Raw genomic sequence first — 14,250 nt, 5'->3', positions numbered from 1 at the left:
AATGCTTCCCATACTTCCTCCCTTTTCTCTCTCTCTTTCTCCTCTTTCTCTGAAAATCAATAAATCTTTAAGGAAAAAAAAACTACACTCATCATCAGTTACTCTGAAGCCATTGTTGTCTTTTTGAGTAACTGTACCCCCAACTTTTAACTGGCTTATGGTTAATAATTTCATAGAGCATTCCTCTTACTGGGTTAATCTAAGTATGTGTTTTGAAACTTCTCTTTTGGAAATAACCCTTGAAAGTGGCTGCACAAAGCTAGATTTGTCTTGAGATTTGTGGATCATGCAGGGCCTTATACTGAGTCAAATGGGAAGTCACTGAAGGGTTTAAAAAAAGGAAGGGAGTGATGTGATCTCATTTGCATTTTAGAAAGATCTCTTTGCAATATGAGGAATGGATGAAGGAAGGAACTAGTGGAAGCCAGAGAGATCAAGTAGAAGTTGTTATAGTCGTTTAGGTGAGTGGTGCTGGGGGCTAGACTAGCAGGGTAGCAGAAAGGATGACAAAGAAGAGGTAGATTTAAGAGATAATAAAGACTCCAAGGTTGCAGGTTTGATCCCGGTCAGGGCACGTACTAGAATCAACCAATGAATGCATAAATAAGTGTATCAACAAATCAATGTTTTTTTTCCCTCTGTCTCTCTCTTTCTAAAATCAATGAAAATGGCCTGACCTGTGGTGGCGCAGTGGATAAAGCGTATACCTGGAAATGCTGAAGTCACCAGTTCGAAGCCCTGGGCTTGCCTGGTCAAGGCACATATGGGAGTTGATGCTTCCAGCTCCTCCCCACCTTCTCTCTCTGTCTCTCTCTCCTCTCTCTCTGTCTCTCTCTCTCCCTTTCTCTCTCATCTCTAAAGTGAATTTAAAAAAGAAAAAATAAATAAAATCAATGAAAATGTTTAAAAAATAATAAAAAATAAAATAAAAATAAAATTGGACTTCATTTAATCTTCAAAAGGCTCTGGAAGCTGCATAGCATTAGACCTGTTTTACCTATTAAAAGGGTTGCATTTAGCTAAAAAGTGGTGAAGCCAGGATTTGAACCCAGTAGCTCTGTTAACTTCACTTCATGTGCTCTTGCCATCTCACTATACTGCTTCTGTTTAGACTTGATCGTGTGGGTTTTGTGGAGCTTGTAGAACATCAGTGTGTATTCAGGAGTAGAATGAGGGGTGTGAAGCTCTGGAGAAAAAGCTGGGCTTGTGCTGCAGATTTGGAAGTCACTGGTATACTATTTAAAGCCTTGGGCATGTGTAATAAAGAGCATGTGGGGAAAAAAAGAGCATGTGGAACCAGAAATGAAGACACCTCTGACTGACAGAACCTCAAGAAACTCAGCACTGGAAGAGCTGGGGGCTAGAACAGGCAAACTCAAAAGTGGTACTCAGAAATAACCAGAAAGCCTGACCAGGCGGTGGCACAGTGGATAGAGCATTGGACTGGGATGCAGAGTACCCAGGTTCAAAACCCCTAGGTCGCCGTCTTGAGCACAGGCTCATCAAGGTTGCTGGCTTGAGCAAGGGGTCACTCGGTCTGCTGTAGTGTCGCACGCGCCCCTCCCCCCCTCCCCCGCCTGTCAAGGCACGAGAAAGCAAGGAGCTGCAACGAAGAATTGATGCTTCTCATCTCTCTCCCTTCCTATCTGTCCCTATCTGTCCCTCTCTCTGTCTCTGTCACATACATAACACACACAAAAAAAAGGCCAGAAAGGGAAGATGTCATAGATGGGGAGGGAAGTGAAAAGTTGTACATAGCTCTAGTGCTCACAGTTAAGGTATGAAATAGTTATGATGCATTTACAAGAATGCCATCTGTCCGTTAAACTGAAGAATAGGTTGATCTGTGAGGAGATAGATGCAAGTGAAGCAGTGTTATGTGGATAAAAATAGAATAGCAAAATCACATATTTGGGTAAAACTTTTTTTTTTGTATTTTTCTAAAGTTAGAAGCGGGGAGGCAGTCAGACTCCTGCTTGCTCCCGACCGGAATCCACCTGGCATGCCCACCAGGGGATGATGCTCTGCCCATCTAGGTATCATTTTGTTGCAGCTGGAGCGATTATAGCACCTGAGGCAGAGGCCATAGAGCTGGGCATCCTGGCCAGCTTTGCTCTAGTGAAGCCTTGGCTGCGGGAGAGGAAGAGAGAGACAGAGAGGAAGGAGAGGGGGAAAGGTGGAGACGCAGATGGACACATTCTGTGTGTCCTGGCTGGGAATCGAACCCGGGAGTTCCATGCGCCGGGCCGGCACTCTACCACTGAGCCAACCTGCCAGGGCCGGGTAAAACTTATAAATTGGGTTTGCAGCCTGATCAGGTATTGGTGCAGTGTATAGAGTGTCAGCCTGATACACAGAGGACCCAGATTTGAAACCCTGAGGTCACCAGCTTGACTGTGGGGTCATAGATATGGCTTGAGCCCGAGGTCGCTGGCTTGAGCAGGGTGTTACTGGCTCGGCTGCAGCCCCCCATTCAAGGCACATTGAGCAATCAATGAACAACTGAGGTGCCGCAACAAAGAATTGGTACTTCTCATCTCTCTCCTGTCTATCCCTATCTGTCCCTCTCTCTGTCTCGCTCTCTATCTCTCTCACTAAAAACAACAACAAAAAAATTAGACTTGCAGTGACCCAGATTAGAAGTCAGATTTTTAAAAGATAATTGGTAGACTAAGGGACTGTAAAGTGTTGATAAAATTATTATTTAAAATGGTATGTAGTCCCTGTGTTAAACAGTATGGTGGTTCCTCAAAAAAATTAAAAATAGAATTAGCATATGATCCAACAGTTCCACTTCTGTGTTAAGATGGTAAGCTTTCTGTGTATTTTACCACAAAATAACAAAAATAAAAACAATAGAAATGATGGTGACACAGCCTCATTCCATAGTTTGATTCAGTGGGTTTGGGGTCACCAGTGACCCTAAATATACAATGAGAGTGGGGACCACTGGTTTAGCTGGGGGGAGGGTGCCATGTGGTAAAAACATCATATCCTGAGCATACCTAAATTTCATTTTGGTTTCCAAGTAGACTTATGTTTGGCTTTGTTCTTTTTTTTTTTTTTTTTTAATTTTTATTTATTTATTTATTTATTTACAGAGACAGAGTGAGTCAGAGAGAGGGATAGACAGGGACAGACAGACAGGAACAGAGAGAGACGAGAAGCATCAATCACTAGTTTTTCATTGCGTGTTGCAACACCTTAGTTGTTTATTGATTGCTTTCTCACATGTGCCTTGACCATGGGCCTTCAGCAGACTGAGTAACCCCTTGCTGGAGCCAGCGACCTTGGATTCAAGCTGGTGGGCCTTTCCTCAAACCAGATGAGCCCGCACTCAAGCTGGCTACCTCGGGGTCTTGAACCCGGGTCCTCTGCATCCCAGTCCAATGCTCCATCCACTGTGCCACCGCCCGGTCAGGCTCTTTTTTTTTTTTTTTTAATTTATTCATTTTAGAGAAGTGAGGTGGGGGAGAAGGAAGGGGAGCAGGAAGCATCAACTCCCCTATGTGCCTTGACCAGGCAAGCCCAGGGTTTTGAACTGGCAACCTCAGCATTCCAGGTCAATGCTTTATCCACTGCGCCACCACAGGTCAGGCATTGCCTTTGTTCTTTATTTCACTTTATAAACACTGTGATCAGAAGAAAAAATATCAATAAGTAATATATCTGTTGTAGAAAATTTGGCAGTGTTCAAAAAACAATCATCAGGAATCCTATCAACCTGAGTAATTATTATGAAATTCAGGTGTATTCTGGTCTTTTTACTGTTATGTGTGGAATATGTTTATAGATGTTATAGATATTGTATATCCTAATGTCTATATACATCTTGTATATATGTCTTTTACACTTTAAAAAAAAACAAAATTGGCCCTGGCCAGGTTGCTCACTTGTTCAGAATGTCATCCTGATGCGCCATGTGGGTTTGATCGCCGGTCAGAGTACATACAAGACTCAACTAATGAATGTATAAATACGTAGAACAACAAATCGATGTTTCTCTCTCCCTTCCTCTGCCCCTTTCTCCCTGTCCCCTCTTCTCCCTCCACCCCCTTGTCCATTTTCCTCTCCCTCTTCCCCTCCCCTTCCTCTTTCCCCTCTCTCTAAAATGAATAAATTTTTTAAAAATTTAAAAAACAAAATTGATGTTATACCTCACATTTTATTTTTCCACTTTTTTTTTTTTTTTTTTACAGAGACAGAATCAGAGAGAGGAATAGACAGGGACAGACAGACAGGAACGGAGATATAAGAAGCATCAATCATTAGTTTTTCGTTGCACGTTGCAACACCTTAATTGTTCATTGATTGCTTTCTTATACATGCCTTGACCGCGGGCCTTCAGCAGACCGAGCCAGCGACCTTGTGCTCAAACCAGATGAGCCGTCACTCAAGCTGGCGACCTCGGGGTCTCGAACCTGGGTCTTCCGCATCCCAGTCCAATGCTCTATCCATTGTGCCACCACCCGGTCAGGCAATTTTCCCACTTTTTAATGAGTATATGGTGATGTCATTAAGGTCATTGAAGGCCTTCTTCTACCTCGCGGTTTTCTTTCTTTTTTTTTTTTTCTTTTGTATTTTTCCAAAGTTGGAAAGGGGAGGCAGTCAGACAGACCCCTGCATGCGCCCTACCGACCGGGATCCACCCGGCATGCCCACCAGGGGGCAATGCTTTGCCGCAATCAAAGCCATTCTAGCGCCTGAGGCAGAGGCCACAGAGCCATCCTTAGCGCTCGGACAAACTTTGCTCCAATGGAGCCTTGGCTGTGGGAGGGGAAGAGAGAGACAGAGAGAAAGGAGAGGGAGAAGGGTGGAGAAGCAAATGGGCGCTTCTCCTGTGTGCCCTGGCTGGGAATCGAACCCAGGACTCCTACACGCCAGGCTGATGCTCTACCACTGAGCCAACCGGCCAGGGATACCTCATGGTTTTCAGTGGCACTAGAGAGTTATTTATCAAACCCACTGCTGTTATTGAACATCTAGATCAAGGGTCGGGAACCTATGGCTCGCGAGCCAGATGTGGCTCTTTTGATGGCTGCATCTGGCTTGCATACAGATCTTTAATTAAAAAAATAATAAGGTTAAAAATATAAAACATTCTCATGTATTACAATCCATTCATTTCCTACCACTCATGTTCATGGTTGCGGGTGGCTGGAGCCAATCACAGCTGTCCTCCGGGACAACACCAAATTTTTATTGGATAATGCTTAACGTACACAGGTGGTTGTATGGCTCTCACGGAATTACATTTTAAAATATGTGGCGTTCATGGCTCTCTCAGCCAAAAAAGTTCCCAACCCCTGATCTAGATTCTTTCCCAGCTTTTCACCACCACAGTCAGTATGGGAGTGAATATCTTTGTACAAATTTTTTTGGTATTTTTTATTTCTAGTGAACCATTTCCTATGCTTGGTACCATAAACTTTTTTTTAGAGAAAGAGCTAGAGAGGGAGGGAGGGAGGGAGAGAGAGAGACAGACAGACAGACAGACAGGACTGGAGAGAAATGAGAAGCATCAACTCATAGTTGCAGCACCTTGGTGGTTCATTGATTGCTTCTCATACATGCCTTGACCAGGGTGGCTCCAGCTGAGCCAATGACCCCTTGCTCAAGCCAGCAACCATGGGGTCATGTCTGTGATTCCATGCTCAAACTGGTGAGCCTGCACTCAAGCTGGCAACCTTGAGATTTCGAACCTGGGTCCTCAGCGTCACAGGCCGATGCTCTATCCCAGTGGTAGTCAACCTGGTCCCTACCACCCACTAGTAGGCGTTCCAGCTTTCATGGTGGGCGGTAGCAGAGCAACCAAAGTATAAATAAAAAGATAGATTTAACTATAGTAAGTTGTTTTATACAGATTTATTCTGCCAAACTTAGCGAAAATCCGACATAAAGTACTTGGTAAGTAATTATTATTATATGCTTTAACTTGCTGTAACTCTGCTTTATAAATTTTATAAAGTAAAGTTACTTCCCTACTTTATAAATCACCATTACTGTGGAACTGGTGGGCAGTTAGAAAATTTTACTACTAACAGAGATACAAAAGTGGGCGGTAGGTATAAAAAGGTTGACTACCCCTGATCTATCCACTGTGCACCACCTCATCAGGTGTTACCATAAACTTCTAAGTTATAATCTGTAAAGCACCTAGGTAGTTCTCTTTTATCTTTTACTGGTTTTAGTTTCCCAGTCTTCTTTTTTTTCTTTCTGTAATATAGAATCATGAACTTTTGCCATTAAAACCCTGAAGGCAGAATATGTTGACCAGAGTCATATAGAAAACTAAGTAACAGAACAAGGATTTGAACCCAGCTTTATGCGTGTTTTTTTTTTTTCATTTTTCGCTATTCCGAGATGGATATTGCTAATATCCTTATGTCTCCCTGGGAGAAACTTCTGCAGCTTTTCATTTCGGAGCAGTGTTTCATTAAGTGCTTTTAGGCAGTGTCCCAATAAGCTTGAAAGCCTCAATTGGGTGTGCCCTCCACTAATAGCCAGTGTCCTGCTTGCTGTTCCAGGAGCCATGTTTGACCAGGACTGTGGGATGGTCGTATACATGTTGGAGGCTCTTGTAAGGAGATGAGTTGGTGAACAGAGAAGCTGGCATGAAGATGCTCCCAGGAGTGGGCGTGTTTGGGACTGGCAGCTCTGCCCGGGTTCTGGTTCCACTGCTGAGGGCAGAAGGGTTCACCGTGGAGGCCCTGTGGGGGAAGACGGAGGAGGAGGCGAAACAGCTTGCTGAGGAGATGAACATCACCTTCTACACCAGCCGGACCGATGACGTCTTGCTGCATCAAGACGTGGATCTGGTGTGCATCAATATCCCACCTCCACTCACCCGGCAAATATCTGTGAAGGCTCTAGGTACGGATGGTCAGGCCATAGCAAGGGCAGAGTGTGCCTTCCTCTGTGTTGTTCTTCTTGGGCTTGAGTCTGCGGATGCTGGTGCTCAGGACATAACTCACCCATTGGGCAGTGCTTGGGGAGCACACTGGGGAGCCTTATGGCTATGGGAGAAAATGTTATAGTGTCTGGGGAGACAGCCTGCCTCACCTCCCCTAAGTAAATCTCTGAGCAAAATTAAGTAAATGATATAAGAGTTAGCATGTCACAGGGACTAGAGATTATTACATTTCAAGCAATGTAAAAAGTTTGCCTTTATGAAGTCAGAGTTCAAAGACCTGGGCATTGGGCCTGACCAGGCAGTGACTCAGTGAATAGAGCATCGGACTGGAATGCGGAGGACCCAGGTTCGAAACCCTGAGGTCGCCTGCTTGAGCACGGGGTCACTGGTTTGAGTTTGGGATCATAGACTTGACTCTGGTTGCATGCTTGAGCCCAAAGGTCGCTGGCTTAGCAAGGGGTCACTTGCTCTGCTGTATGTAGCCCCCGGATCAAGGCACATATGAAAAAGCAATCGGTGAATATCTAAGGTGCTGCAACAAAGAATTGATGCTTCTCATCTCTCTTCATTCCTGTCTGTTTCTCTCTCTGACTTTGTCTCTGTTAAACAAACAAAAAACACAAAGACCTGGGCACTGGGAAATTGATTGTGATAGATACATTTGTTCTTTAAATTCTTTTTATTTTTTATTTTTTTTACAGGGACAGAGAGAGAGTCAGAGAGAGGGATAGATAGGGACAGACAGACAGGAACAGAGAGAGATAAGAAGCATCAATCAACAGTTTTTCGTTGTGACACCTTAGTTGTTCATTGATTGCTTTCTCATAATGTGCCTTGACCGCGGGCCTTCAGCAGACCAAGTAACCCCTTACTCAAGCCAGCGACCTTGGGTCCAAGTTAGTGAGCTTTTTGCTCAAGCCAGATGAGCCCATGTTCAAGCTGGCGACCTCGGGGTCTCGAACCTGGGTCCTCCGCATCCCAGTCCAACGCTCTGTCCAGTGCGCCACCGCCTGGTCAGGCTGTTCTTTCAATTCTTTGACAGGCATCTCCACAGAAAGGAGAGGAGAGGACCGTTCTTCGGTCAAGGGTATACGAGTAGCTGCGCTCCCCTGCTAGAACCTCCAAACAAGTCTCAAGAAAGGAGAGGAGAGTGTGTAGCAAGATTGCCATTTCCCATGTTTTGTCAGGTCATGACTACTTTGAGCACACACCCTTCCTGCCTAACTTTGTGATCTTGTGTGCCAGAGGGCAGGAAGGCCCTCTGACAGCGCTGAAGTCCCTTGACAGGATCTGTGGGACAGCCTGCTCATATCTCTGTTCCCTTGGGAAGCAGTAGGCTCAGCAACCTCCTGCCCTTGGCTGGGTGTAAGCCATTTTCCTACAGTTCCTGTTAAGCTGCTCTTTCCTGTCAACTGTAGAAAAATTCTGCTCTTTGTCTTATATAAACCAGAATCTAATTTAATAGGAAAATGTTAGTAAGTATTCATCCAGCAATTTTTCTTAATGCCGCCTTTGTGCCGTCACTGTCCTGAAGTCATTCTGGACGTTCAAACCAGTGTTGGATCAGAGAGAGCTTTCCTTACCATCACATTACTAGATACATGAGAAAAGACTTAAGTAACAATTCAGGTAGCATATGATTAATTGACAGAATAATTATTTTAAATTAATGGAAATGAAAACCAGTGTCTCTCAAATGCATTCAGAGGTCCCTGAGCCCAGGCTGACCACCACACCTTCTGGCCACTACCGTGGTGGAGTGTCCAAGGCTCTGTTCTTTGTTTCTTCCTTGTTCAAAGGATAAGAGGGTGCCTGTCACTTTTGGCCCAGTGGGCAGGGAAGGTTAAATGTTCATTGAAGTGAGCGAGAATATCAGTCTGTCTGGTTGTTGATTCAGGGCATGTAAGTTTTGACCAAAAATTATACGTGGCTAGCTATCTTTCTAGCTTTCTTTTCCAGAGCTCTCTCTGAGGATGTGTGACATTGGAGCTGTTCATTGGCTCTAGATTCTTAGGAGGACAGATTGAGTTTAGAAGTAGCCCTAAGCCAACACTTTAACAGAAGGCTGCTTCACGGGGAATCAGGCTACTGTGGTCACTTGACTTTTTGCCGTCCCTTGTGGCATGAACGCAGGTTAGTGAGGCTAGGTATGTCCAGAGGCAGAGTTCTAGAAGCTTTCAGCCTTTTTTAAATTTCAGAGTCCCCATAGAAACCATTTCCTAGCTGTCTGGAAAGAAGGGGGAAACCCCAGGTTCTTTGGCCACAAGCCTGATGTTTTCAGGTTCCTGGCATGAAAAATGTTAGACTTTGGGCCATTTAATATAAACAGGAAGTACAGGGATGATAAAAAATTTCTGGGGTCTTGTGTCCCAGCCCTTGGTGAATCAGGGCCATTAGCCTTCTCTGCATATCTCTGTTGTCAGGAGGAAGAGGGTGTGAATGAATGTCCTTGGTGGTACATAATCCCAGGAGTTGGTGGTCCAGGGAGAGCTCATGTCAGCTAGACCTGTCCTCAGGCACTGCCCTTTCAGGTCCCAAAGGAGTCACTGAGACTGTTGTGACCATGACAGTCACTCCCTGAGTGCTTTCCCTTTTTTAGTGAGAGTTCTGGGTCCTGGCCAGTTGGCTCAGTGGTAGAATGTTGGCCCAGTATGTGGATGTCCTGGGTTCAATTCCTGGTCAGGGCACACAGAAATGCCCATCTCCTTCTCCGCCCCTCTCACTTCTCTCCCTCTCCTTCTCCCTCTCCCTCCCCCCCCCCTTCCTGCAACCATGGCTCAATTGGAGTGAGTTGGCCCTGGGCACTGAGGATGGCTCCATGGCCTCTGTCTCAGGCGCTACAAAGAGCTCAGTTGCTGGACAATGGAGCAGCCCCAGATGGGCAGTGCATCACCTCCTAAATCTGACTTGGCTTTAGCACATATGGAAGAGTCCAGAAGAACGCTATATAATTTTCCCAAAGAACTGGTTGTGAGTATCCAAACTGACCTTGACATAAGACCCCCACTTTTGGTCCTCTTTCTGTCCCTGTCAACCTCTGTGGACCCCTGTGAAATAGGGGTTATCATTTAGCCTTACCAGCTTGATATATGACTGCCTCCAAGTGCTGATGAAGAAAGACACTGGCATCACATTTATTTTTTTATTTTATTTTATTTTATTTTTTTATTTTTTATTTTTTTGTGTTTTTCTGAAGCTGGAAACGGGGAGAGACAGACAGACTCCCGCATTCGCCCGACCGGATCCACCCGGCACGCCCACCAGGGGTGATGCTCTGCCCACCAGGGGGTGATGCTCTGCCCCTCCGGGGCGTCGCTCTGCCGCGACCAGAGCCACTCTAGCGCCTGGGGCAGAGGCCAAGGAGCCATCCCCAGCGCCTGGGCCATCTTTGCTCCAATGGAGCCTTGGCTGCGGGAGGGGAAGAGAGAGAGAGGAAGAAGGGGGGGGGTGGAGAAGCAGATGGGCGCTTCTCCTGTGTGCCCTGGCCGGTAATCGAACCCGGGACTTCTGCACGCCAGGCCGATGCTCTACCACTGAGCCAACCGGCCAGGGCAATCAATCAGTTTTTTAAAGTCCATAATCATTTAGCTCTACAGCTGTTGAAGTATGCTAATTACATTTTTTGAGAGAGAGACAAGAACAGAGAGAGAGAAGCATCAACTTAAAGTTGCATCACTTTAGTTCATTGATTGCTTCTCACATGTGCCTTGACTGGGGGGCTAAAGCCAGTGACCTTGGGATCATGTTGATGATCCCGTGCTCAAGCTGGCAGGCCTGCACTCAAGCTGGCAACATTTAAGCTGGCAACCTTGGGATTTTGAACCTGGGACCCCAGCATCCCAAGTCAGTGCTTTATCCACTGGGCCACCACATGTTAGGCAGAAGTACTCTGATTTTAGATTAGCTCTTCTTTTCTTTTCTTTTCTTTTTTTTTTTTTTTTTTTACAGAGACAGAGGGATAGACAGGGACAGACAGACAGGAACAGAGAGATGAGAAGCATCAATCATTAGTTTTTCGTTGCACGTTACAACACCTTAGTTCATTGATTGCTTTCTCATATGTGCCTTGACCGTGGGCCTTCAGCAGACCAAGTAACCCCTTGCTTGAGCCAGCGACCTTGTGTCCAAGCTGGTTTTGCTCAAACCAGATAAGCCCGCGTTCAAGCTGGTGACTTCAGGATTTTGAACCTGGGTCCTTGGCATCCCAGTCCGACGCTCTATCCACTGCACCACCGCCTGGTCAGGCAGATTAGCTTTTCCAGATCTTGAACCCGTGAAAAGTTTATCACAGTCATGTAAAGTCTATAGTTATGGATCTTCTAGCATTGTGCTATGCTAAATAAACATTATAAAAGGTAAATCATGGAAACTTAGAAGCAATAATATGAGGCAAAAAACACTGATACAGATTTCTTGTAACAGTTATAGTACTGGACTTTCTTGTGGAATTCACAGGCTGGTAGGGGCCCTTAAGAGTGTCTAGTCCAGGCCCTGGCCAGTTGGCTCAGTAGTAGAGCATCAGCCTGGCGTGCAGGAGTTCTGGTTTCGATTCCCGGCCAGGGCACACAGGAGAAGCGCCCATCTGCTTCTCCACCCCTCCCCTTCTCCTTCCTCTCTGTCTTTCTCTTCCCCTCCTGCAACCAAGGCTCCATTGGAGCAAAGTTGGCCCGGGCGCTGAGGATGGCTCTATGGCCTCTGCCTCAGGCGCTAGAATGGCTCTGGTCGCAACAGAACAACGCCCCAGATGGGCAGAGCATCGCCCCCTGGTGGGCGTGCCGGGTGGATCCCAGTTGGGCGCATGCGGGAGTCTGTCTGACTGCCTCCCCGTTTCCAGCTTCAGAAAAATACAAAGAAAAAAAAGTGTCTAGTCCAGTGGTTCTCAAAGTGTGGTCCCTGAACCAACAGCATCAGCATGACCTGGGAACTTATTATAAATCCAGATTCTCAGGCCCCATCCCAGACCTACATCTGGGGTGAGACTTAACGATTTGTGTTTGAACCATCCTCCCAGGTGATTTGGATGCACACTAAGGAGGACGAGTCACTGATCTAATCCAGTATCTTTATTTTCTGTTACAGAAACTAAGGCCCAGGAAGGTTAAGTTTACTTCTCACTGAGTTTTAATGCTATGGGCAAAATTGTATTTTCCTCGGCTTGTTTGATCATTGTATTTTTTACCAGACTTCTGAGGCCACGAAGGTTGTTTCTTGCCCTCATTTTTATTAGTTTTTCCTAAAATCAGTTTGTGGACTTATCCTCCACAGGTGTACTTTTCATAATACAACTCTTTCTATGGCATCTTTTTTTTTTTTTTTTTTGTGACACAGAGTCAGAGAGAAGGACAGACAAGAAGGGAGAGATGAGAAGCATCAAGTCTTCGTTGCGGCACTTTGGTTGCTCATTGATTGCTCTCATATGTGCCTTGACGGGGGGGGGGGGGGGGGCTACAGCAGACCAAGTGGCCATTTGCTCGAGCCAGCGACCTTGGGCTCAAGCTGGTGAACCTTGCTCAAACCATATGAGCCTGTGCTCAAGCTAGCGACCTCGGAGTCTTGAACCTGGGTCCTCCACATCCCAGTCTGATGCTCTATCCACTGCCCCACCGCCTGGTCAGGCCTGTGGCATCTTATTTTCTGTTTTTGTTTGGCCCTTTTTCTTTTCTCTTTTTTTCATTTCTTCCACCTCAAATTTCACCCTTAACTCATTCCCATGAATTCCTTAAAGGAGTGGGAAGAATCCTGATATGTTTTCTTTCTCAGCTCAGAAATGGTTCAGAAAAATGTGTTTTAATATGCAAAGTGCTCTAACAGTTTTGCCCCAGTTGAATGTTTTCTTAAATCTGTCACTAAAAGGTGAGTTTCTGTGCCCAGTTCTTGGCACTTACATGCTTCATTAGAAAAACACCTAGTTTGCCAACTCTTTCCCCATGGGCTCTTCAGATAAAAAGAGATCATTCCTCAAGCAGCCTGACCTAGATAATTTAATCCCAAGAACACCAGTTCTTGACCCCCAGTCCAGGTCAGGTCCCTGCTATATGCTGTCATATTACCATTTCTGTTATACTCATAGAATTAATCACAGGTGTTGTGTTACATGTATTTATATGATAATCAGATCAGTGGTTATATCTCCCACTAAATATAAGTTGTCTAAAGGTAGAGACCATGCTTAATGCTGTATCCCTAGCATTTGACAAAAGGACTGGCACACTGAATAAATGAAGACATTCACAAGTTCTACCCATGTGAGTCCAGTCTGCTGGTGTGACCCAGGGAGTCAACATGGTCCTGCTTCTCAGGAAAGGAAGGAGAGGGGGCCATGAGCAAGAGTGACTCAGACTGGTGCTTTCTTTTTCTTTCTTTTTTTATTTTAGTGAGAGAGGGAGAGAGACAGGAACATCCATCTGTTCCTGTATGTGCCCTGACCGGGGATCGAACTGGCAACCTCTGTGCTTCTGGATGACACTCGAACCAACTGAGCTATCTGGCCAGGGATCAGTCTGGTGCTTTCAAACTTATTTTTCCTGTACCAGAACCTTTTTTATTTTAAAATATGTATATAGTGGCCCTGGCTGGTTGGCTCAGTGGTAGAGCGTCGGTCCAGCGTGTGGAAGTCCTGGGTTTGATTCCTGGCGAGGCCACATAGGAGAAATGCCCATCTACTTCTCCACCCTTACCCCTCTCCTTTCTTTCTTCTCCTCCCGCAGCCAAGGCTCCATTGGAGCAAATTTGGCCCGGGTGCTGAGGATGGCTCCATGTCCTCTGCCTCAGGCCCTAGAATGGTTCGTGCCACAATGTAGCATTGCCCCTGGTGGGCATGCCGGTGGATCCTGGTTGGACACACACACGAGTCTGCCTCCCCGCTCTCACTTCGGAAAAATACCAAAAAAAAAAAAGTATATAGAGTGCCTGGATTTTGTAAAACACAAAAGTATTCCTTTTTCTGGCTGATTCTCTACCCTGCTGTTTGAAATCATTTATCTAACTTTTTTTTTTTCCTTTTTAATGTTTATTGTATTGATTTTTTTTTTTTTTTTTTTTTTTTCCCGAAGTTGGAAATGGGGAGGCAAACAGACTCCCGCATGTGCCCGACCGGGATCCACCCAGCATGCCCACCAGGGGGCGATGCTCTGCTGCAATCTGAGCCATTCTAGCGCCTGAAACAGAGGCCACAGAGCCATCCTCAGCACCTCGAGCAAACTTTGCTCCAATGGAGCCTTGGCTGCGGGAGGGGAAGAGAGAGACAGAGAGGAAGGAGAGGGGGAGGGGTGGAGAAGCAGATGGGCGCTTCTCCTGTGTGCCCTGGCTGGGAATCGAACCCAGGACTCCTGCACGCC

General features: G+C 45.8%; 2 protein-coding genes across 4 annotated transcripts in view; both read left to right on the top strand.

Annotated features, from left to right (window-relative positions):
- Nucleotides 1-14,250, top strand: part of CENPT (centromere protein T) — a 186,826-nt gene that overhangs the window by 125,996 nt on the left and 46,580 nt on the right. The gene's annotated exons all lie outside the window — the stretch shown is intronic.
- The window catches only part of GFOD2 (Gfo/Idh/MocA-like oxidoreductase domain containing 2), a 43,630-nt gene that overhangs the window by 24,577 nt on the left and 4,803 nt on the right, over nt 1-14,250 (top strand). Inside the window, exon 2 of one of the 3 annotated variants that reach the window (XM_066348886.1) lies at nt 6,528-6,873. The exons of 1 other annotated variant lie outside the window; for it this stretch is intronic. In XM_066348886.1, the coding sequence (XP_066204983.1) occupies nt 6,615-6,873 (259 nt within the window). In that variant the 5' untranslated portion in view covers nt 6,528-6,614. Of the gene's footprint in view, nt 1-6,527; nt 6,874-9,741; nt 9,884-14,250 lie in introns of those variants that run through there. One more of the 3 variants, XM_066348888.1, reaches the window with a different exon arrangement.

The sequence above is a fragment of the Saccopteryx leptura genome, chromosome 9, assembly GCF_036850995.1.
Source record: "Saccopteryx leptura isolate mSacLep1 chromosome 9, mSacLep1_pri_phased_curated, whole genome shotgun sequence".
NCBI classification, from domain to species: Eukaryota; Metazoa; Chordata; class Mammalia; order Chiroptera; family Emballonuridae; genus Saccopteryx; species Saccopteryx leptura.
Note: the sequence above shows the minus strand (reverse complement) of the source record. Positions and strands in the feature narration are given on the sequence as shown.